This window comes from Ochotona curzoniae, unplaced genomic scaffold (genome assembly GCF_017591425.1).
Source record: "Ochotona curzoniae isolate NIBS_2020 unplaced genomic scaffold, NIBS_Ocur_1.0 scaffold_4506, whole genome shotgun sequence".
NCBI lineage: Eukaryota > Metazoa > Chordata > Mammalia > Lagomorpha > Ochotonidae > Ochotona > Ochotona curzoniae.
The window spans coordinates 33,536,453-33,560,072 of NW_024467119.1; the positions used below are offsets into that span (position 1 = coordinate 33,536,453).

The window sequence follows — 23,620 nt, forward strand, 5'->3', positions numbered from 1 at the left end:
ATGTAGTGTAATGGCAGTTTACATCAGCAAGAATTGAACTACTATAATACATATTTCAATAACAAATATATGTACATACCTACAGTTTTCCTTTATAAGAATCAGTTGAGAAATTCATGTTGTGGAACTTTTTGTTATCCTCAGTAAGGCAGGAGATCTAAATGGTTGAATCACGTGATCTTCTCCCCCACCCTCCCACCCCAGCTTTTCAAAGACATTTTCTCCCAGAAGGAAGCACAAATGCCAAGGCTATTCCACATAATATAAAGACTGACTGCTACTTCATGGTAATGACCAAGCTGTAAGAATGGAATTTTAGGACCATATAATCATCCTCTAGGGAGCAAGTCTTACAAATTGAACCTATTTTACAGGTGGAAAATACCATAAAGAAAATTATTATTGAAAGGATTACTGGCACATTGCATTTCTACACAAGTCAAAGAGGAAAATATTCCAATTTAACTCCATAAACCATGCATCTGAGTCAACATGCCATATGTGTGTTTTTTACACTTCCCATCCCATTACACCAGAAGCATCTACCAAATAAATGTTGTGCATTTCTAAATGGCTAGGTTTCAAGCTGCTTGCCTATGCCATTGTTGTTCTCTCTCGGTGTGAAGGCTGAAAAATCAAATAAATGAAACAGTGGCTAGGAGCAAAGAGCCCTCAGGACAGTGGATAGTCACAGCCCGGCAGCTGAGGCTTTGGCAGTATAGCCAGGCTTTGTTCCATATGAGTACGAGCTAATAAACATAGGATATTCCATTTGGTATTCAATTAGGAGCTCTCTTGATTCTTGTTATTAAAGCCTACAAACTATTCAGTGTAAAATTAAAGCTGAGCAGCTGAGCTCTTTTTGACATTATCACACTGCCTGAAAAACGGTGATCTAAAACTCCAGAGTTATCTATTACAGCCCATGGATAAAGGCAAAGTGAAAACTTGGAGGGAAAGAGGAAATGTAGAAAACTTTATTGTTTGTGTGCTTAATGTTCAGAGATGTGTGTTCATGCAAGTTCATCAACTACTTTGTCGAAGAGGAGATGATGTCACATTGATTTTTAACAGGATGCTACCGAGTGTTATTGCCAAAGCTCCACTAAAGGAAATCATTTAAGCACGGAGCATTTTCAAGAATTTAAAATGACTTTAGGCAATAACTAGAATTCCTATAGAAAATCGATATACTGTAATTGAAATGGAATTGATCTTTACCTTTTTATCTCTTACAAGTTTTTTCTAGGCAGCTCAGCTATAGAAGATGGTGAATCTTGTTTTGTCATCCATAGTGTGATTTCCTGTAAATGTCAGGTGCTGCAGGGGCCACTTTTATTATTTTTTGTTGGGAAAACACTCAGGGGAATAGATAATATGAGATTTTGTGTATATTATCTTTTTTTTTTTGTCTCTGGCCAGCTAAAAAGTAAAGAAACAGAAGCAAAAAGACAACCAGACAAAAACAACCTCTTCTACTTTGCCAAACAAGTCAAGTTAGTGGGATTTCAAATCATGAAACCAGGGAGGTTGTTACTAAGCTTCACACTTGGGTCTCAGTGAATTCTGCTGATTTTTCCTCCCATGCTTTGCTGGGCTTCAAGGAGCTTTACCGGTTGCAGATACAAATACAGTTATTGGAAGAGTTAGTTACATCCAGACAGAATTTTTTAAAGTAAATCTCAGGAGATGAGTGGATATGAAGAGAAGTTCAGGAATCTTAAAACTTGAGAAATATTGAAAACGATGTGGAAATCATCCTTTCTTATGCACTACTAGTATTAATCTCCCCAATCATTGTTAGCATCTTTTTTCTTTAATTATTACAAAGTCAGATATACAGAGAGGAGGAGAGACAAAGAGGAAGATCTTCCATCCGATGATTCAATCCCCAAGTGGATACAATGGCTGGTGCTGCACCAATCCGAAGCCAGGAGCCAGGAACCTCTTCCGGGTCTCCCACGCAGGTGCAGGGTCCCAAAGCTTTGGGCTATGCACAGCTCCTTTCCCAGGCCACAAGCAGGGAGCTGGATGGGAAGTGGAGCTGCTGGGATTAGAACCAGTGCCCATTTGGGATCCCGGCGTGTTGAAGGCAAGGACTTTAGCCACTAGATCACGCCACCGGGCCCTGTTTGTATCATTTTAAGAAGCAGCATCAGGCCTTTGGTTAAATGAAACTTGTTCTGTAGTTATGTTTATTAAGTTGATCATTTGGAATATAATTTCAGAAATACTTTTTGAGCATTGCTTCTGTCCACCTCATTCTTGTTCAACTTCCTTTAATTTCAAGCTTTCTTGATGGCTAAAACAATTAAGAGGAAATAAAATGGAGAGAACAGACCTTCTCAGCCCTTCACAAATGGGGATAATAATGGAAACTTCTCAGAGGGCTGTTTACAGAAATAGTTGAGTCAATTTAAGTAAAGCTCTTAGATGATTGGCACATGTTATGTATTAGGTAAATATTGTAATAATTATTATTAAAATCAAGATAATTATTGTTCTTTCAAGTTTTATTCTTGAGATCTGAATGCACTGGGTAGTAAGTACATTGAAACAGTCACTTACCAATCCTCAGCCTCAATTTCTTTGAGTATAAAATAAAAATATACTTTTTTTTTTTAACTTAAATAGATCATGTTTGTCAAAAGGCTTCATAAGCTACAGAACAACACTGCCAGGAAACACCTTGAATCTTAACTTTAAAAATAACAAGTTTGAATCTGATTCATGTCCTAGTAGATAAGACACTAGGGTTGAGTGCTTCTCCTTGCTGTTAAAAACGATAATGGCAAAACCACTTTATCCTGAGATGACTTATAACATGGCTGATATTTAGGAAGTATTTTGAATTTAAGAAAAACTAAGCAATTGGTATAAGAAGCAAGTATTTATATTTATTGATTATTATACTCTGGAAAGTGCTAGATGTATATTATACACACAGAGATATATAGGTGTTTTGAGATTTCCACAGAAATTGCTAAATACTTTATGCCAGCCAGTTCCAATATTTAGTATTCTTGTTCTTAATTTCCACATTGAATCAATCTAAAAAATATTATAGCTTGTGCATATGGAGGAAGGAAGGATTTAGATAAACACAAGAAATGCATCAATGTTAAAATCCAGCCCATTATGATAAAAAGAACAAGCAACTTTGCAAATACTATTATTGTAAGACATGTGTATCAGATAGTTAGGAATACTGCATGTTTGAAAAACTCTATCAAGTAGGGGTAAGAATTAGAGAGTGAGAGTCCAATCAACCAACTCAAAGTAAGACAAAATATAATAAATGGTCTAATGGAATAGTGACATTGACAGCTTTTCAGAACTATCAAAATCATTTGCGCAGAACCCTCAGAGTACGCTCCACACTGGGGGACCCTGGGATGACATGAGGTGGCCATTCCCTATTGCAGGGCACTGGGGAGCTTCTCTGTGCAGCTTCTCCCCTTATCTCCTCTCTTCCCCCAGACACAAGAAGAAGAAAAAGAAAATTTGAAAACAATGGTTTCACCTATGTTCCTCTGATCCTCAGCCTTTTCCACCCTAATCAACTATGTAAAAACATCAGCAAAATAAATTTTTAAAAATAGTCTTATTAACCAGGACAGGGGCTCAGGAGGAATGGGCTGTGGGACAGATTTGACTACTGCCACACATACTGGCAAACCAGGGTAGGAGGCGGGCCTGGGTGGGGTTATTGTGGGCCTGGGTGGGGTTATCGTGGGTCTCTCCAACTAGGCTGCAGCTCACACTTATTTATGCGAGCGCCGAGTATGTGCTGGGCAGAACCAGGCTGGACTGAAACACCCATTGGTTCCAATGGAAGGTGGGACTGAAAACAGAATCAACCCAGCAATTGCAAACACCAGCTGATCAGGACGATGGTCTGAACCAGGCCCTGTACTTGCTAGTACATACAAGAATCTGGTCCGAGAACACCTCAGACAAAGTTTCTTTGGGTATCTCCCCAGTCGAAATGCTGGACTCAGAACCCTAACCAAGAAAAGAGAGAAGACAGAACAGGTCCATCAACCATCTCAGCTATATGCTGGCAGCGAAATACAGGGAAAACGGAGACTTTATGATGGACTATGTCAATTGGTGGATTCTTCAAAGACCACCTAGTGCTTGGAGTGGCAAGATTGGCAGTGATTTATAACTGGTGAACTATCAAAACCACTTGAGCAACAACCTCAGAGCATGCCCTACATCCGGGACCTGGGGAGGGTGGGAAATTGGGTGGGCCTTCTCCCTTAATACCCCCTTTAAACATGAAGGAAACAATATGGAAATAATAGTGTTACCCACTTTCCTATAGCCCTTGAACCTTTTTACCCTAATTAACTATGTAAACATTGTCAGAAATATAATAAAAATATTTTTAAATGTCTGTTCATAAAAAAATAGTCTTAATAATGTTGAAATCACTGTTCATGACTAAAGATACAAATATGTTTATCTATCCTCCCTATGCAAATATTTTCTGTTATTTAAAAATCCCACACAGTTAAATGTTTTAGAATCTAAGTATTCCAAGAATGACCTGATTCAGAAGATGGAATTTCTATATTTTAAGCATTTGTCTTGATGTTTTTTTGAAACAAACTGTTCAACAAATCAACCTGTCAATCCTGTGGTAAATATTTTGACTATTCATAGATGTCACTAATGCCGGCAAAGTGACCATGGGTTCACTGCTCTCCAAGAGAACTTAGAAGACAGAAAGCTATCTCAGCATGTGCTGTGACAACTTAGACACACTCATCATCGGAAACATTATGGCCTGAAAGCTGCTGGTTGAGTTTACACTTTAATGAAATGATTGTGAAATGTGTGCAAAGTGCATTAGAAACTTAGCTCTTCACTTAATGTTGTAAATAATTTCTCTAACATTGTTTCGTTTAGGAAAATAAAATCCTTGTGAGGAAGCAATTAGAAAACAAATGTACATCAAGGAGAGAAATTGAGGATGGACTTAGGTTGACCTCAGAAGAGAATAAACCTTAAAAGAAATTTCATAAGCTTTAAAATTTGGCAAGAGAATTACAATATCTCTGATAATTAGACTTTCAACACATTTGGATTTGCTAATTGGATCTAAGTTCTCATTATCCTTTTTATGTAACTAAGAATGACATATCATAGGATGAATTTAATGCGCTTTTACAGTTGTAACCAACAATTAGCAGCCTTTTCCAAATTATTTTAATAAAGAAAAAGTGGGCTTTGTTGATTATATTGTGATTTCCTCTTAAGATATACTGTATGCATTTAGTTTTCTTAATTAAACACCTTGTGGGGAGCTCAAAGAGAAACTTAAGTCTCAATAAAAAGTACCTAAATTATGTATTTATGAGATGTTTGCCAGTATGTGGATGACTTTGGAAGCCATGGGCAAAATGCATTTCAGGGATGTCAGTCATAGTCATCGGGAAGAACCAGCACAAACAACCAGGTTCCTCTGCAATCACACAGTTAATCAAAATAGTCTCCAAATATGACAGCAGGTCTCGCACAGATTTTAAGTGTAGTTGCAGAATAGGCTCCCAAGTGTGGAGGCTCATGGAGTTTGTATTAGGATTAATAGCAGGCCAACAGTCCCTGTGCAGTTTTGCTCCTTGGGCTTTTATCATTCTCATCATCTCTTTCATGGCTCCGTAGATCTGACTGAGAGCCCTCCGTTGTTACCCCACTGAGATTTCAAGGTGGGAATTTTTAAACGGGTGACCCTCATAACAGATAAGAACTACATAAAGAAACAAAAATAAACCGGTATTTTACAGAGTGAAGAACAGAGAATTTTCTCAACCCACAAGAAAAGACTACTGCCCACATGTGACAAAAATGATTTCACTGAAAGAAAAGGGGGAAAAGCATAGTATTTTATATACTATGACTCTTTTGAAAACATACGGAATTTTCTCTCAAGTAACTTACTCATTTAACCATTACAAAAATATTACAATCCCCCTTCCCCAGTAAAAGTAGTATAACATCAAATAAAATTTATGACACTATAAAAAAGTCTTAATGTGTTCAGTCATTGATATATTAGAACAGATGTTATGTTGGAATTATCCGGGCTATTATTTTTCCAATTAGTGCTTTCCTGGGCCGAATTACTGGGTACATATAACTTCTCATTAAGTCAGATGTCCTCAGTGAGCCTTGTAAAGCATGTTGGGCACTGCCATATGCTATAGAATGATATGGGAAAGCAGGAAATGGCGTTGATAATTGCTTCATTTGTTATTAAAATAGAAAAAACCTGTGAAAGACTTTTGCTATGCCAATTATCCCAAAAATATCGTATGCAGTTTTCTGTGATGGCTGTAGAAGTGATCAGAGTTGCTTGGTCCCAAAAACTCACCAAAGCATTTTGATCTTTCAGCTTGGGTGCTGGAATCCCGTCACAGGCCTGAATGGATCACTGACTGACAAAAAATTGGAGAATAACATGCGTGGTGTGGTTCTACGTGTGGTGACTGTTTTGGTAAGTCTTGGCTGAGCCATGTTCTTTTGATTCTAGAGGTTACCTATCCTCCATTTCATTGTATATAATCCTAAGAGAACATTCTGCAAATTCAGACTATACTTTCTAAGACACTTAAACATTTTTATTATTGATTCCCATGATATCCCATGATTATTTTATTATTGATTCCCATGATATCGTTTGTAGGTATAGGGATTCCCAGTACCTTCCCTCCATCCATTCCCATTCCATACTCCCTACCAACTTCCCCCATATTATTACAGTAGTATAGTCCTTTAGTAACCATTACAAGTTTAGCATTCTGTTATTTAAGTGTACCATGGCATTGTAGGTATAGACAAAGCTAGAAAATTTAGTATCATATTGTTGAGGTATATTTTACAGTTTCATTGACACTCCTCCTTATTTTTAGGAGATGCATATTTTAGTGTACCTTCACTTCCCAGTATGCTAATCTCTGTTACACAGTTCAACTATGAAAATCTGTTTATAGATGTTCACCTATGTATCTATTTTGTTTTGTATTATGAATGTTGTCTTACATCAGAGAAAACATATTTGTCCTTTTGAGACTGATTATTTCATTTAGCAGAATGGCCTCTAGTTCGGACCATTTTGTTGCAAATGGTAGAACTTTGTTCTTTTTAATAGATAGTAGTATCCCATAAAATAGATGTGCCACAGTTTCTTTATCCATTCCTCTTTCAGTGGCATCTGGGGTATTTCCATGTTTTTGATATTGTGGATTGTGCTATTTTAAATATGGGGCTGCAGCATACTTTCTCATATACAGATCTCACTTCTTTTGGATATATTCTCAGGGGTAGGGTAGCTGGATCATACTATAGATCAATTTTCAGTTGTCTTAGCACTCTCTATACTGTACCTTTTCCTGCACTTGTCCACTGATTGTTGTTAGTTGATTTGTGTATGTAGCCATTGTCACTGGAGTTAAGTGGAACCTCAATGTAATTTTTACTGTACATCCCTAATAGCTAGGGAGTCTGAGCATAATTAGTCTTGGATTTGTTATTTTGAAAAATACCTGCTCATTTTCTTCAACCATTTCTTAACATGGTGGTTGTTTTGCTGCTGTTGAACTTCTGAATCTATTTGTAAATTCTGGATATTAGTCCCTTATCTGTTGTGTAGTTTGCAAAGATTTTCTGCCATTCTGTTGATTGCTTTGTTGTTGATTGCTTTGTTGCCTTGCTGTACAGGAGCTACTTACTTGATGTAGTCCCATTTGTTTATTTTGACTTTGTCTATGATTTTGGTGACTTCTCTAAGTTTTTGCCTACTCCTATATCATGTGGTGTGCTTCCAATGTTTCCTGTAACTAATTTGATGGTCTTTGGTGACACATTTAGGTCCTTGATCTATTTAGAATTAATTTTTATATAAGATTAAAGGTGGAGGTTTTTTTTTATTATTATTGTTTCTGCAAATGGATATCCATTTGTTCCAACAGTATTTGTTGAAGAAAATAACAATTTCCCTGCATTGTTTTCAGTTTTCTTTTTGAAGACTAGTTGGTTGTGTATGTGCGGGTTCCCTTCTGGGGTTCAAATTCTGTTTCATTGACCTTCTCTGCTTCTGTACCACAAACTGTTTTGGTTGGTTACCACTGCCCTATATAATATCTTGAATCCATCTTGAGCATGAATCTCCATTATGGTGAGCTAAATAAACATTTCGCTCTGTGTAAACATGGTATCCTCAGGTATGTTGTTGCAATGAAAGGTGGACTAATACAGAGTATATTGGAGAGTACTCACCACTTTATATTAAGTAAATCATTTAAATTTGTAACATCAGGTGTTTCTGTTTGTTCATTGTTTACCATAAATTAAATAGGCTCAGCATAATTTGTTGTCTTAAAAGTAGAATCTGAGTATTATCCATGAAAAGACATGTAAATGGTCATACACTCTACATTTTCTGGTGCTTATACTTTATTCCTGGTTATTGATTGTTTTATACATAATTATATTATGAGTACTTCCAATCTTAAGGTGATGTGCCTTCTGTATGACCCTATATATAAAGATGTGCATGTATACTCTATGAATCTACTGCCCTAAATCCTTTGAATGTATTACGTTATTTCGTTCTCAGAGTGTTTTCAGAAGACAGTTATATTATGACTTTCCAGTAATGGAAAAAGAAACTGAGAAATTCATATGGGGAAAAAGTTGGTGGGAACTCATATAATTAGTAGTGGCCAGAGTTGGAATTCAAATCCAGGAATTCTGAGTCTACATCACAGAACCCCTTCCTCTTAGCAACACATTATACCCTCTTCATTCCTTCTGTGTCTTTAAGATTTTATTTCACATATGAGTTGGAAATACCTAACTCTGAATACAGTGAAAGTGCGTTTTATTGGGAGAGCTTTGTAGTGACAATTATTTTAAATTCATTTCCACACTTAAATAGTGAATGAAAACAGATTGTGACCTTCTGTTTGCTCAGTCTAACCATCAACTCCAAAATCTTAAATTTTTTACCCTGCTAAAAGCTAGAACTAGGTTGGTCTGTGTTGGACTAAATTTGGCCACCTAACCATGATCCCTTTGTATTTTGAGTATTTACTTACAACACTTTCCAGAAAAGAAAAAAATAAGAGCCCATGGATGAAATCCCCTGGGTAAGATGTTTTGGCTCGCATTCTACTACAACTGACATCTATTCCCAGCTCTCTCCACTTGCACATCTTGGAGATTTATGCCATCAATTACACACAAGCTAATAAAATTGATCTTTGAAACTCTACTTCCTATCACTGTTAATGATCTTAGAAACCCCACTATTACTTACTTGAAGGAAATAATCTAATACTTATATTAAACTAAATTACTCAGCACTGTGTTGTTTGTGGCTCCAGGGTCAAAGAAATAGTTTCATTAATGGTTTGCTGAAGAGAGCTAAACACAGAGATTATTAACAGTGATGTGAAGATACTTCAAGCAATCAAGAATGTGTGCTGATGCACCAGCATTTTGATTAATAGGATGTTTTGAATTCCACATAGACAGATGGGCTGTGAGGTAGCAACATTATTCCCAAACCTGGCAATAGCCAGCACCACAGGGGAGAGATCTAGGGATATGGGAGCTGTGAACTCAAGTACGCTAAGGGAATGAAGATGCAAAATCATTGCTAAAGCTACAATCAGAGAAGAAATGTAAATAGGAGATATTCTAATCTTTTTTGTCTCTCCATTTCTCATTACAAATATCCAAGAGTGTGTAGATCAGCTCTCCAGGACACAGATTAGAAAGTTAATCCCAACTATGGCCTTAACTATTTGGATGGGGAAGCTAAGAAACAAGCACCGGTGCCTATCATTTGTTAGGACCTATTATAAGAAGCTTTTATATGTTTACTTATTTAATCCTTAGAATCCCTACAAGATCTGTGCTAATTACATTAGGCAATTGAAGAGTAAAAAACGCCTGAATAGCCTAATTAAATGTGCATGTTCATACAGCTAACAGGAGCCAGAGATAGGCTGCAGGTTCACAGATCCTGATTTTAGAAGCCTTGTCCTCACCACTCCAACCCTGTGCCTTCCAGATCAGAACGAACTCATGTTAGGCTCCAGTTAAATCTTGTTTAACTGTTGAGATGTGAAGGTTGCATGTTGCTGGTCTGGTGATGAAGCATTTTTTAAATGACATCATTTATAGACAACTTTATATTTAGCCATCACTAAAACCCAGTAACATCTCTCCAAATTGAAAGAAAAAGAATGAAAAAAATAAATAAAAAGTAATCTCCATATCTTATGTCCCTGTTCATCACTCTCTTTATATTTTCCCTGTTCAGTTCTATTTCTTAAGAAGTGGACCATAAGTACTTAAAAACATATGTGAACTATGCATTACAAATAGTTATGCAAAAATTTTAAATGTTTAGGTTCCAAAATAAATGTTTATATTGTATTTTCCTACTTTTTTCATAAAATTTTTGAGTATGTTCATATTAGCACAACTGCATGTGGAGGATTTTATTTTCCTCATTTGATTTCCTTGATTCTATAAATTTCAATAGCCATAGTAGCCAAATCATGCCATTCAGGTGTCTGTGTTCATGATCATTTGTGAAAAAGTTAGCGGAAACATGGCTGAGTTATACTCATAAGGCTTACATAACCACAAATGAAAAGAAAGGCACGGAAAACTACAGCACAAAGAACAATGCACCTGAAAAACACAAATTGATGTTTGAAAGACACTCATTCTTTGCCTGATTTGGTTGGATTAAACCAAACACATGGCATCTCTACGGAAACATTCCTTCACATATAAACTTGAGAACTGGTCATTGAGCTGAGCACCATCTAGATACTGAAGGAATATAAAACACAAAGGAGGCTGGCGTGGTATGTTGTGAGCCATGTGGTAAACCTAGGTGACGTTTCCAACTCCAGTCTTCAGCCTGGCCCTGCCCCAGCTGTGTTAGCCATATGGGGAGTAAAACAGCAGATGAAAGACTGATGCTCCTCACTGTTCATTCATTCATTCATTCTCTCTCTCTCTCTCTCTCTCACTCACGCACTCCCTTCGCCTTAGCTCTTTCAAAAAAGACAATACAAAGATCCCAACTTCGGGGAATTTCATTTTTATAGGATGTCTTCCAAAGCATTCAAAATATTCTTGAACGGATGCAATCTAGTTATACATTGAATTGGCCTAATACCACAAAAATAATTCTATTAACTTTCTATAAATACTTGTGCATGGCTAGAATTTTATGGCAAAATGTGATAGTTTTTCTTTGATATTTTAAGATCGCTGAAATTATGGCGTTTCAATTGCTACTTGTGATTACAATTAGCAACATTTTTGTCTTTATTAGTATTAGGTAAAACCATACATATAGTAATGAAATATTTTAAATATATGATATTGTCACAAAATGAAGTTATTGGACATTCCTAGAGTTACTTTTAAAAATACTTAGCAATAAGTCATCACAAAGAGAAAGACTGCTGAAAAAATTTCCCCCAAAAGAAATATCGATAGTAGATGAAGTCAGTTGAATGGGTCAGTAGCAACAATGAGGAAAAATAATGCTTAACATTTAAACCGTTTCTAGAGTCATGGAAGAATGTAAGTGGAAAATACATAAAATTTACGTTAAACCGCTACCACTCAAAGTAAAGTCAAAAATCTGTGTTGTCCATGGAGCAGGTTAACCTGAGTAACTACGTGGGAATGGAATATTTGCCTGGATGCAGCCCATAGCAGCATACTGAGTTAGCATGTTTAACACACTTAAAAATGTGTTGGTTTACCCAAACCTGACCATCGCAGCCATCTGGAGAATGAGCCCGTATGTGGAAATAGGTGGAAGATTCTCTCTCCCTCCCTCCCTCCCTCTCTCCTCCTCTCTCTCCCTCTTTCTTCCTCTGTCTCCCTCCCTCCCCTGTTCCTCCTCCTCCTCTTTCTTCTGCTCCTCTCTTTGTAGTTCTTTCAAATAAGCATGTCTTCAGAAAAATTCACATGTTACCTGAGAGGTAAAGTATTATGATTAGAGGCATGTCTAAAGTATAAGACTTGACTCAAAAGCTTTTTGTAGAACATGTATTGTAGGTTAATGATCATTCTAAATTTCAGAGAGGCAAAGATAGATAAAATACAGCTCCTAAACTATCAGAAAACAGGACCTGTGTCTGCAGGACTTAGAATTAAATACATTTTATAGAAACAAAAGTTGAAAGAGAGTTCATGTACTTTCACAAGCATAGGACAGATGATACTATTTTTTCTTACAAAACCAAGGGCACTGGGACCAACTTCATGGGTATAGGAACCAATCGCACTCCCCGTTTCTGTGTGTTCTTTTCCTCACAACTCATTGTAACTCCATCTGTTTAAGGTACTTCAGAATGTTCGTGGATGCTAGAATAAAAAGAAAAAAGAAAAAAATATCAGCTTGCAGGATAGGCACCTGACCTACTGGCTGAGAAAGGTTTGTCTTATGTGCAAGTGCCTGGTTTGATACACAGATGCAGTTCCTCTCTCCAGCTTTTGTCAGATGAGACCTTGGGAGCAGTGATTGTCACTCAGGCAGTTGGGTCTCCCAAGTAGTTGGGAGCCCTGAATCAAGTTTCTGGGTCCCAGCTTTACCTGCAAGCATGAGTCACTACAGGCAAATGAAAGGGAGTTAGTAGATGCGTACAGTATAGTGTGTGTGTGTGTGTGTGTGTGTGTTTCTTTGTCTTTCTCTGCTTCTCCATCACTCCAATGAGTAAATGCAATATTTAGGAAATAATGTTGATACAGAAATTTTTGAAATAGATGAATCAGGGATATACAGCAAAATCATGAGAAGATGGATGCATGAGAAAACTATGCATGGACTTTAAAATTTTTCACATATTCATTTTTCATTTTCCATAAATATTATGAAATATCTAGTTAGTAATTTTGCTAATGTTGGGCTTACCCACTTAAAAGTAAGTATCAATAAGGTAGACTGTTGACTTCAGTTATAATATATGGAATATACATATAGCTCTATAATAAATGAACAAATTAAAATATTCTGGTATTCTGAAGATGAATGTGTGTATACATGGAAAAGCAAAAAAGAAGGAAAAAGAAAAGGAAGGGCAAAATAGAAAATAAAGGATTCTATATGTGATTATAAAAATCAGAACAGAAGTGGCCACAAGCCAGTGCCAGAGCTGGTGCTATTAGCATTTCTTGGTCTTTTCCATCCACCAAGTTTCAATTTCCAAAAACATAATAAAGGATCTCTTTTATTTGGTTGTGGTATTTCATTCCTAAGTTCTCTTCTTCTTGTTATATACTGGTGAACTGAGTCAGTGTAGCTAGATTATTGAGTACCCATTGCCACTAAGTAATAAGCCCTGTGATTTTATTGTTTCTAAATAACACTTAGGTTTCTCAGACATACGAAACTGCACAAATACCTTCACTGGTCCATTCTTACCACCAAAGCATACAATGTCCCCACAGCATCAATATCCTCTAATTTTTACAGTTTTCGATGATATTTTTTCTGTCTTGACATAGTCCTGGTCACACTTGCCATGCCATTTACAGAGATTCTGAAAATAGTTCATGGGAAGTTCTTACTATTACAAATTAGTAAAGCAGATATGGATTTCCAGTTTTATTTCACCAAAATCATCTTATCTTTTACTGCCATCTTTCTGAGAATTTAATCTTAAGTGCCCTGTGGGTGTTACCACTGCTGCTCCTTAAGGCCCCATTTATTGGTTGGCCCAAATTAGCATTATTCACTCAGCATCCCCGCTACATTACTCAGTTTGATAGGTGCTAGGGATGCAAAGGTAAGAAAAATAGACACAGCCACTGCTGTCATCTGCTGTGAAATCTATTGGGGAAAACTGCCAAATGAAATACAGACAGCAATGAATAGCTGGGCTGGGGAGATCAGAAAACACTGTCAGAGTTGCAGCCCAGCAAATATGAAAAACCATTCAGAATATCCTGTGTGTCTCACAGGAGGAATGTGGCAATAGAACAAGATGCAAATAGCAGCCATATTATATTATTAAGTTCTAAAATTAGAATGAACAGAATCTTGGTCTGTTTGTTTTGAGCAGCCATCATCCTATAAAAGAGCAGTATTTTTGTTTACCACTTAATATTCTACATTAAGTAACAAGGATAGAAAGCACTAATGTTTTCATTTTCAAAGTAGTTAGCCATTAAATCTTTTGACATAGTGGATATTAGAAAAAGACATGGCCTATTCTCTCTAAGTCCAAATGTGTATGTGTTTTCAAGATTAAGGAATAGAATTTTTAAAATTGAAAACCTCAAGAATGTCCTGCATTACTTTATAGCATAGCCATATTTGATTAGAAGCTGCCCAATATATAGAATCATTTAATTATCTCTTGGCTTCATAAGAAGTCTCTTTTTTCCCTTCTCTATTTCACAATGTTTTAATTTCCACATGAACTGATGCTTCAAAATTTTTCTTCTCACAATCTGTGGGAAGCAGGAGGTCCTATCACTTCAGGGAAACAGGTAAAGAGAAAAAAGAAAGGCGTGAAATGCAATTGTATAGATTCATGACACTGAGTATACACATTTTTTTCTTTCTCATATTGTGATTATTTAGGAATTTCAAGAATTTAACCTGCTTATAGAAAAATGGAAAAGGTTGTTTTTACATTGAGGGACATTCTAAGCGATGAACACACCACTTCTTCACTTTGTTAAATTACAAGAAAAGACAAAGTTTCGGTTGTTATTTTTCTACATCAGTGTGAAGTCAAGCAGTGTGCTTGCTTTCCTCTTAACGACTTTTGCTAAGAAAATGAATGACATGCAATTAATTTTATTATTGAGAGTCATTCAGCTTAGGTCTACTTAGTGTCTTTTCCTCAACACACTTTTCCTGCCAAACTTTTTGCTACAAACTGCAAAGAGCACTGGGGGTTGCAGTTTAAAAAAGGAAGAAAGAAAAAGAAAATGTCCCAGCTTTTCTGCTTCACAGATCCTTTAATTTGTGGAAGCCAAGAAGCTAGTTTGAAATTCAATTTTTCCATAAAAGTGACCATGAATGGCTATTGTGACATTAAGTGGTTAAAACTGTAGGAAAGGCAGTAGCAAACTATATAGTTTTTCTGTATGTATCTCCACAACAGAACTTGGATATGTAAATCAACTAGAAGAAAGAACAGAAAATAAGTAGGCCTAAGTGATTATGAAAGTATAATTCATCATTGTCATGAAACTTCAGAGGGCCCTGAGGTAGGCAAGCAAATACAAACTGCAGAATCGTGTTTTGGGCCCTGTCACTGGTACGACAGTGCGAAAATCTGCTAATAAGAATCCCACTGCTCTGCCAGTGAAGCCGTTGCTGCCTGGAGGAATAATGAATGAAAAATACCTAGTGCTAAAATACAAAACACCCACACTATGATCTTCCACAATCTCTAAGTTTTGTGTAATAATCATTTTATTTGGTTCCAAAATGGCTTTACATAAACAGTACATTAAAATATAATTATAAACTCTTGTTATACCCTGAAATGCCCTGCTTAAGAGTTTTGCTAGGTGCTTTTCAAGTCTTTGCTACTTGAAAATATTCAGCATTTTTCACATATACCTGCCCGCTCCAACTTCTATGTGGAAGTTTAAGTGTTCTTATGGTCTTGTCCTATGCACCTCTTAAACCCGGAAGCAGAGGTAGAGTTTGGCAAGTAAAGGGAGAGCTTGATTCCCCTGGACAAACTCTCAGAGGCAGCAGATGATAAGGGAGACCCAGGCAAGCCTGGTGGCTTCCATAGCTATGTCTGCACACATCATTTGGAAGAATTAAAGGAAGAACAAAGCTTAGTTTGGGGCTTCTGGATGTATGACGACTCTAGCTAAGGAAACACCCAGCAGATATTAGATCAAATAACTCAAAAGTCACACTACAGTGTTGCAATTTCTGTGAAATAACACTACAATTAAAATACAGTGAATAGCACTGTGGCTGTGAACACAGTTCCTGGACATTCTCACAGGTGGAGTGGCAGGGTGAGGGGTGCCATAAGCAAAGCTACCCAAACTACACAAATCAAACAACTGAGAAATTGAACATCTTCAGAAATATCTGATATGGACCTTGCCATTAGCATATAAAGCCAACTAGTACAATTTAATACCGGAAGTAAAAATAAATCAATAAAAATAAAACGTTCTTCAAAACAGACAAATGACCAATAAATATTGGAAATGCTGCTCATGGTCATAGAAATGGTAACAAAATCACTATGAATCATCACATGTAACCCACTAGACCAGCTACAATGAAAAAACCAAATTAAAACAAGTATTGGTAAGGCTATGCAGAAACCAGACAACTTATATATTGCTGATATCAATTTGAAGTGATACAGATTTTTTTCCAGTAACTTGGAACATAATGGATAAAACTTGGAAACATGCTAAATAAAAGAACTAATTATAATGGTTTACCTGTTATGCCACACCATTTACATGAAATGTCAAGAGTAGATAAGTTTGTAGAGCTAGGGAGTAGGTTAGTACTGTGTAGGATTTAAGATTGTGATGATGGATAATGGATTTCGGCCGTGTGTGTGGCATAATGATGTTCTGAAACCCACTGCAACGATGGCTTAATGTATCTGTGAATGTCCTAAAGTCATTAGACTGTGCACTTTGCGTAAACTGTATGGTATGGAAATTATGTTTAAACAAGCTTTTGAAATTAAGGAAAAGAGTCTCTGAAAGAAGATTGCCTATGTTGAAGACCCCAGCTCTGTTCTCTGTGAATTTAGGCTGAATATTTCAGCTCTTCTAATTCTCTCTCTTCTGTAAAATAGAATTGATTATACACCTAGAGAACTGCTGTGAAAATGAACAGAATTAATACAGAAGAAGAACAAAGAACTTCCAACAGAGCCCAACACACAAGAAGGGGTGTCGGTAGGCTGGGTCTTCATGCAGAGAATGTTAAGGGAGAAAAATAAATGAAGCATCTAAGTCATGAATATGGCAGTATACAAAGTTTGAAGGATGCTATGTAAATTAGCTTTGAAAGATGAGCCCAGGATTGATCAGTTATACATAAAAAGCAAAGGTTATTCAGCAATGTAAATAATATGTCCAAAAGCATAAATTCTATGAAGAATCCAAAGTATCCCAGAAGTAAATTGCAGCATCATCTGAAGTAAATTAAATTGAAATACAAAAAATTCCAACAGTTTGTGTAAAAGCATATTCTCTTCTAAGAGGTCTTTTAGAAACAATTCAATGAGAATTTTGTGAATAAGATGGTAGCGCTGCATAATATAGGCAATACGGATCAACAAGGGGAAAATACCATTGATAGATCTGTGATCCAGCCTCAATTTTAAGCAAAATGGTACTGGTTTTTATTGTTGAAGCAGTGTAATCAGAAGACAGAACTCTGTATTGTATATATACATTTTTTTCTTTCTCTTTTGCTGATTGTACCAATCTTATGTGAAAGGGGGAAATACAATTTTTATGAACAGACACTTGAAGAAAAATGGCTTATGCAAACGATGTAATTTATAGCAACACTGGGATGTATGCTCACTTCAGAGCTGACTGAATATAATCATCATGAGAATTGATGCATGACAATGGCTTGACAATTTCTTATTCTCTCTCATCCCACTCTTGCTTGAGAAGATGATAGCTGCCATACAGCCACGTGTGGGTATCACTGTTGCATACATTGAACAAACAATGCATGACCTGAAATTTTCTTCCTGGAAGCTAAAACTTGTATTCACAGATTAAACAATGAATAAATATTTCAAATATACAGTATATTCTGAGAAATAGATTTATGACTTGTCACTAGAAGTTTAAACAGAGATTGGTGGAGTCATTTGCAAAATCAGAAGATAGAAAAACAGTAGGAAATTGACTTCCATAACTTGTATGATATCCTAAGTCCATGATTTATATTTTAGGAAGGCAATGTGCCACTGTATCTGAAAGAAAAACCTAATGTTAAAGTGACCTTGAAGTGTTAAGTTGTCTTTCGGCAATTTCCTAGTTTCAATATAGTCACAATACAAAGCCAGCTTTATATGAAATACCTCCGTATTGAACATGAGTATGAATTATAAAAACTGGAGGCATACTGTTGGAATAATTTTATGTTTTAGACTTATAAAAAGAATATAAATGAACTAGCAACTACTAAAGCTTCAATGCTATTTTTACATTTTTATTCATATGGCTAATTTAATTGTGGTAAATAAACTTCTCTGAATTACATATGTGCTATAAAATAAGCCTGGAATCCTTAACTGTCTAATTGCCTGCCAGCTACAGCAGGGTGACAAGAATTAGACCAATTTTCTACCATAGAACACTATAAAACCGAGCAAAGTAAGATAAAATATTTTGGAATTTTGTTCAACAGATGGCAGTAAACTATGATTTCTAAAGTTTGAAAACAAGTAGATTGCAGCAACTACTCCTGTTTTCTGGGGTTGGCAATTTCTGTAATGAAGGTGCAGAGCTGCAGGTCCAAGTCGGAGCTTGTCAACCTCACCGAGTTGGTAGAATAGTGCTGAGGGCATGAGAAAGCTGCGTAGGTGCCACATTCTGGTGAAGAGCAGGCCAATGTTGGGGCAGTGGGAGTTTTTACCCTCTGAGTTTCATATTTGAGTGCATGAAATAAGCTGACAGGTTAACAGGAGAAAAGGCAAACAGATTTATATCTTGCATACACATAAACTACACAACAAATAGGACTCACAGAAGAGTCAGATGGCTGAAGTTAATTTTTAAATATCCTTTAAAGATTTATTCTTTAGAAAAGTAGATTTACAAGGAGTGAGAGGGAGCTTTTCCATTTGCTTGGTCATTCCCCAAATGGCTAGGCTTGAGCCAGGCCAAAGCCAGGATCCAGGAACTTCACGTGTGTGGCAGGAAGGCAAGCATTTGGACCATCTTGCTTTGCTTTCCCATGCATATTAGTTGCGAGCTGAATGGGTAGTGAGGCTGCCAGGACTTTAACTGGCACCAGTATAGGATGTGTGCATTCTGGGTGGTAGATTAACCGGCGGTGCCAAAATACCTAGCTCAGATAGCTGAAGTTTAAGGAACATTCATAACTACGGAGAGGTATTGGGACATGGGCGTTTTGAAGCCTGTTGCAAGGAAGTGCATGATGAACATTTGTGCACATAGTCTCTTGGGTAGCAGCCCCACGTGTCTGAGCACGTGACTTTCTAGTATAGGAATCAGTCTTTTGTGCTTGCTGGGAAAACAAGGAAGAAGTACATGCCAATTGTATTCCCTATGGAGGGCCTTCCCTGCTCAGAGAAGGAAACTTAAGAAGCCCCTCCTGCCTTTCAGAGAAAAGGAGGGTTAATGGGCAGGTCAATAGGAAAAGGTAGAGAGAACTTGGATTTCTGATACACAAAGCACTCAATATGTCAGTCCACCATTCTTTTGGGTATCACATTCTGAGCCCTGATATTATGCAGGAAAGTAATTGTAGAAATTTGCATGGGAGTCCTCTGGAACTGTGGTTAACTAGAGAGAAAAAGATCTATAAACCTGAACTAAGGATGACCAGAAATAGAACAATTGCCAAGTATGTGCATGATACAGGACTTTTCAGGAATATTTGATTTGGTGTGGGAAGGGGGCACATTATGCACCAAGTCTTAATATATGAAAAATACTTGTTTATCTTTGGGCTTAGTAGTAATCAGCAGGTAGTAGGTGAGCACATTTATATAAAGTAGAATACTGCAACAGCACTTGCTATTTCAGTCTTTATAACCTTTCCCTGATGTCTCTAAAAGTCCAGCTTCTATGAGGAACAAGCAAGTTCACCTGCCACTTCTGATCTCCAAGAATACATCAGTGTTGTCATTTTATAGCTGACATAAATTAGCACTCTATAAACAGATGTAAAGATAGAAAAAGTTACCAAAATTCTCCTTGTTTACATTTCAGAAATCTTCCCACCCGGTAGGGAAAAGCAATCTTAAAATTACAGTAATTAAATTTCAGTTCAGAAAACAAATTTTGACAAAACCTTGTATGACTTGCCAGTCTGTCTCAAAAGACCATAGAGTTTTGATGGCAGCTTTACCAATGACACAGCCAGCTCTCACATGGGACTTGGAGCTGTCAAAGTTGCAGGAAATTTTAGCCAACTGGGGGTGCATTTCTCAAATCATTATCCATTGCACTAAATGTTACTGTGGGATAGTTCCAAAGGATATGAGACCTTGAAAAAGTGCCCAACTTGGGAATTTTACACCAGTGTCAGCTTCTGGAAGATGGGCATGCTATTAAATTTAGTGTCCTCAGAGAACATGGAGGCAGTCAAGAGGAGAGCCACCATACTGCATAGAGGTCCCAGAAATGGAAAAGTTGGTCAAGTAAAGGAAGCCGAATGCATCACTGTTCAGAATACAGCCCTTGGGTCTAGTAATGATCAGTGGAAAAACAGATATCTGGGTTTTAAAGGTGTTGTTTCACATCATTTCCATGTAAACTGCCTGATGATTATTTTAACCTGGAAGCAAAAGGTCTGTTGTGCTTGAAATTGGATCTGATTCTTATCCGTTTGAAATCCTTCAGCCATGAATTTCAAGCTTGCAAGGTGATGAAAGTTAGCATGAACCAATGAGCTTTACATTTCTGACGTTTATTTTTTCTTTTGAATAGGATAGGAATTTTTGTTTGCTTTTTATTTTTAAACACTGTCATACGATTTTAGAATTGAGAATATGTTCATGCTAAAATTTCCCCATTGATTCTTATGCAAGAAATGTAGTTCAATTAAAAATATACCAGGCTGCTGTTTTGTTGGAGCCAATTGTAATCTCCAAGACTATGGTCAATAACGAATTCAGGAGAATGAAGTATTGAGGCTGAAGGATCTGAGGTCTACTGGGGAATAAAGAAGCAACTGATTAGCATTTGAAAGCAAGGTCTTTTACTTTTTTAAAAGTCAAGGAGAATAAAAAAATGATCACCTATCAAGAACAAAGGGTTTGAAAAATCTCCCACCTTTGTTTTATGAGTCCTTTGAAAATTTTAAGAATGACCTTTAGTCATGAGCTCCAGGAACTAAGATGCATTTCAATACATGTAATATTACACTTGAGGACCTTTCTAGAGAAAAAAAAAAGAATAAATAGCACCAACACTTATTCTTTAAATCGCTCTTAAGTGACATTGGCTTCATAAAATTAAGGACTTAATGGGTAGGATAGATATTAGCTCAGTTTTTTCTTTAAGATTTATTTATTTATTTTTATTGGAAAGGTTCATTTACAGAATGAAGAAAATACAAAGGTCTTCTGTCCTCTGGTTCACTGCCCAAGTGGTTGCAATGGCTGGAGTTAAGCTGATCCAAAGCCAGGAGTTTCTTCTAGGTATCCCTCTTGGGTTCAGGTTCACAAGACTTTGGACCATCTGCTGCTTTCCCAGGCCACAAGCAGGGAGCTGAAAGGGATGTGGAGCAGCCAGGACATAAAACAGCAGTGCCCATATGGGAGCCCAGTGCATGCAAGGTGAGGATTTAGCCAGTGAGCCATCACACCTGGCCCATTAGCACAGATTTTAAACTTAGTATTCATGCACCTTTACATCTTCTAGTAAATTATAGCAACCTCCCTGTGATTTCTCAACATGTGTCCCAGAATTCAAAACTGTACTCACAGACACAGTCCTTCTTGGATACAGGTCAGTTGAATGTGGCTTATGATTGATTGTAGTAATTAATTCTTCAAATAGTGTTTGTATAAATATGCTTTCCTCTTCTGAATCCTAGGACATTGCTTCTGTAGCTTTAAGCATGGACTTCTCCATGCGTTTTTGTAAATCCCGACAGATTTGTTTCTTTTAAATATCAGCACTTTTCTGCTTTCTACTCTTCTGCCCTCCATGCAGGAGCGCTTTTCTTTTTAAGATTCCCACTGTACTTCCTATTAGAATCAAAAGAAAAAGGTACATCCTTCCGAAAGCTTTCAGCCTACAGAAATAGAAAAGCTGTCACCTTATTCTTGCAACCTTAGATCAGCCAGCCCAATGGCTGGAATAGTGAGAGTAGTTACCACAAAGGGTACAGAGCAGGGTGAGTGAAATGGCTATGTATCTTGCTCTCTCCAGATCTTCTTTTAGGAAGGAGACTACCTCTGTTCAGAAAAATGCCTTGACATGATTGCAAGAAAAACTTTTCTCCTACCCATTTAAGTAGGGCTGGCTGGGATGAGTACTCTGATAATAGCTCAAAAGACAAAGTTTACCTAAGCAGGTACGGACAAGTCACTCAGTGAGTAGCTTGCTGAATACTCAGAGGTGAAAGCGTAAGCAGTGAAAGTGATGGGGTTGGTTAAGGTTTCCATGAGTAGTCTGACTCTTTCCTGGAATTAGCATATTACCTCTTCTGTAGGAGGTGACTACTGCCCTTGTCAGACAAGGGAGGTTCAGGTAAGATTTCAAATGTTTCTAATCTTAAAATAAACCTTATTTCCAAACCGATTTTCAATATGCTAAGGTTTAAATATGATCAGAAGGAACAGAGGTATAGAGTAAGAATGAGGTTTAAAGTCACCCTGTGTCAAAGATGCCTTAATTATTTCTCTTCTATTACTCATGTGGTTGCTGCACCATGCCCTTCCTCGGTCATCAACAATTGTTAAAACTCTAGATATTAAGAGATCTCTGAGGTAAGAAAACTTTTGAGAGATAACAAATGCTAGCCCAAAAAGAATGGGACCAGGGACAAGTTTCCTATGCCACCAGCAGCAAAGCTAGGGAACAACTGGAAAACTTTCAACCAGTTGGAAAGTCCCGTTGCCATGGTTGCAGCAGGCCTAGGCTGAATTACAGTCACAGCCATAAGTCACCTAGACAGTGAGGCTATCCTTGAACCCGTTGGTTTCATGGTGATAACTTCTTCTCCTGGGGGCAGCCACACACCTTGGCCGTGATGCTGAAGCTCACCTGGTTGGAAAGGATGGACCTGTCATATGACCCACCTATATAGCTCCTAGAAATATACCCAAAGAAAGTGAAAATTGCATATGAGAAAGGGATCTGTAATCCTATATGTATAGCAGCACAATCTACAATATTAAAGACATGGAAACAATACAGATGTGCATCCAAAGAGAAGTGGTTAAAGACAGTAGTATATCTACTCTGGGGAATATTACTCGGCCATTAAAAAAATGAAATTATACCATTTGCAACTAGATGGTACCAACTAGAGACATTTCTGCTCAATGAAATAAGTCAATCCCCAAAATAATATCATATGCCTTTAAAGAGTAATCCCTAAGAGTTGTGCATTTAGGTAGTTGTGAAATTTTCCCTATAAAAAACTTGCAATGAATCTTCTTATAGATAAAATAAGTATATGTTTCCGTGTTTATTTCCTTGGTCGTAAAATTTTATATATGATAATCTAATATGCAGCCATTGCTTTCCTACTGTGAATGTTTTAAAAATCTGATTTTTAAAATTTATTTTTATTTTATTTGTGAGGTAGAGACAGTTGGTTCTCTACACTAAATTCCCACAACGGCCAGGACAGGGCGAAAGCAAACCAGTAGCCTGAAATTCAATCCAG

General features: G+C 37.0%; 1 protein-coding gene across 3 annotated transcripts in view; it reads left to right on the forward strand.

The window, feature by feature from the left end:
• GRID2 (glutamate ionotropic receptor delta type subunit 2) overlaps positions 1–23,620 on the forward strand; it is a 1,273,704-nt gene that overhangs the window by 904,949 nt on the left and 345,135 nt on the right. For all 3 annotated transcript variants that reach the window (XM_040967041.1, XM_040967039.1, XM_040967040.1), the window contains one exon: positions 6,404–6,505. In XM_040967041.1, the coding sequence (XP_040822975.1) occupies positions 6,404–6,505 (102 nt within the window). The remainder of the gene's footprint in view (positions 1–6,403; positions 6,506–23,620) is intronic.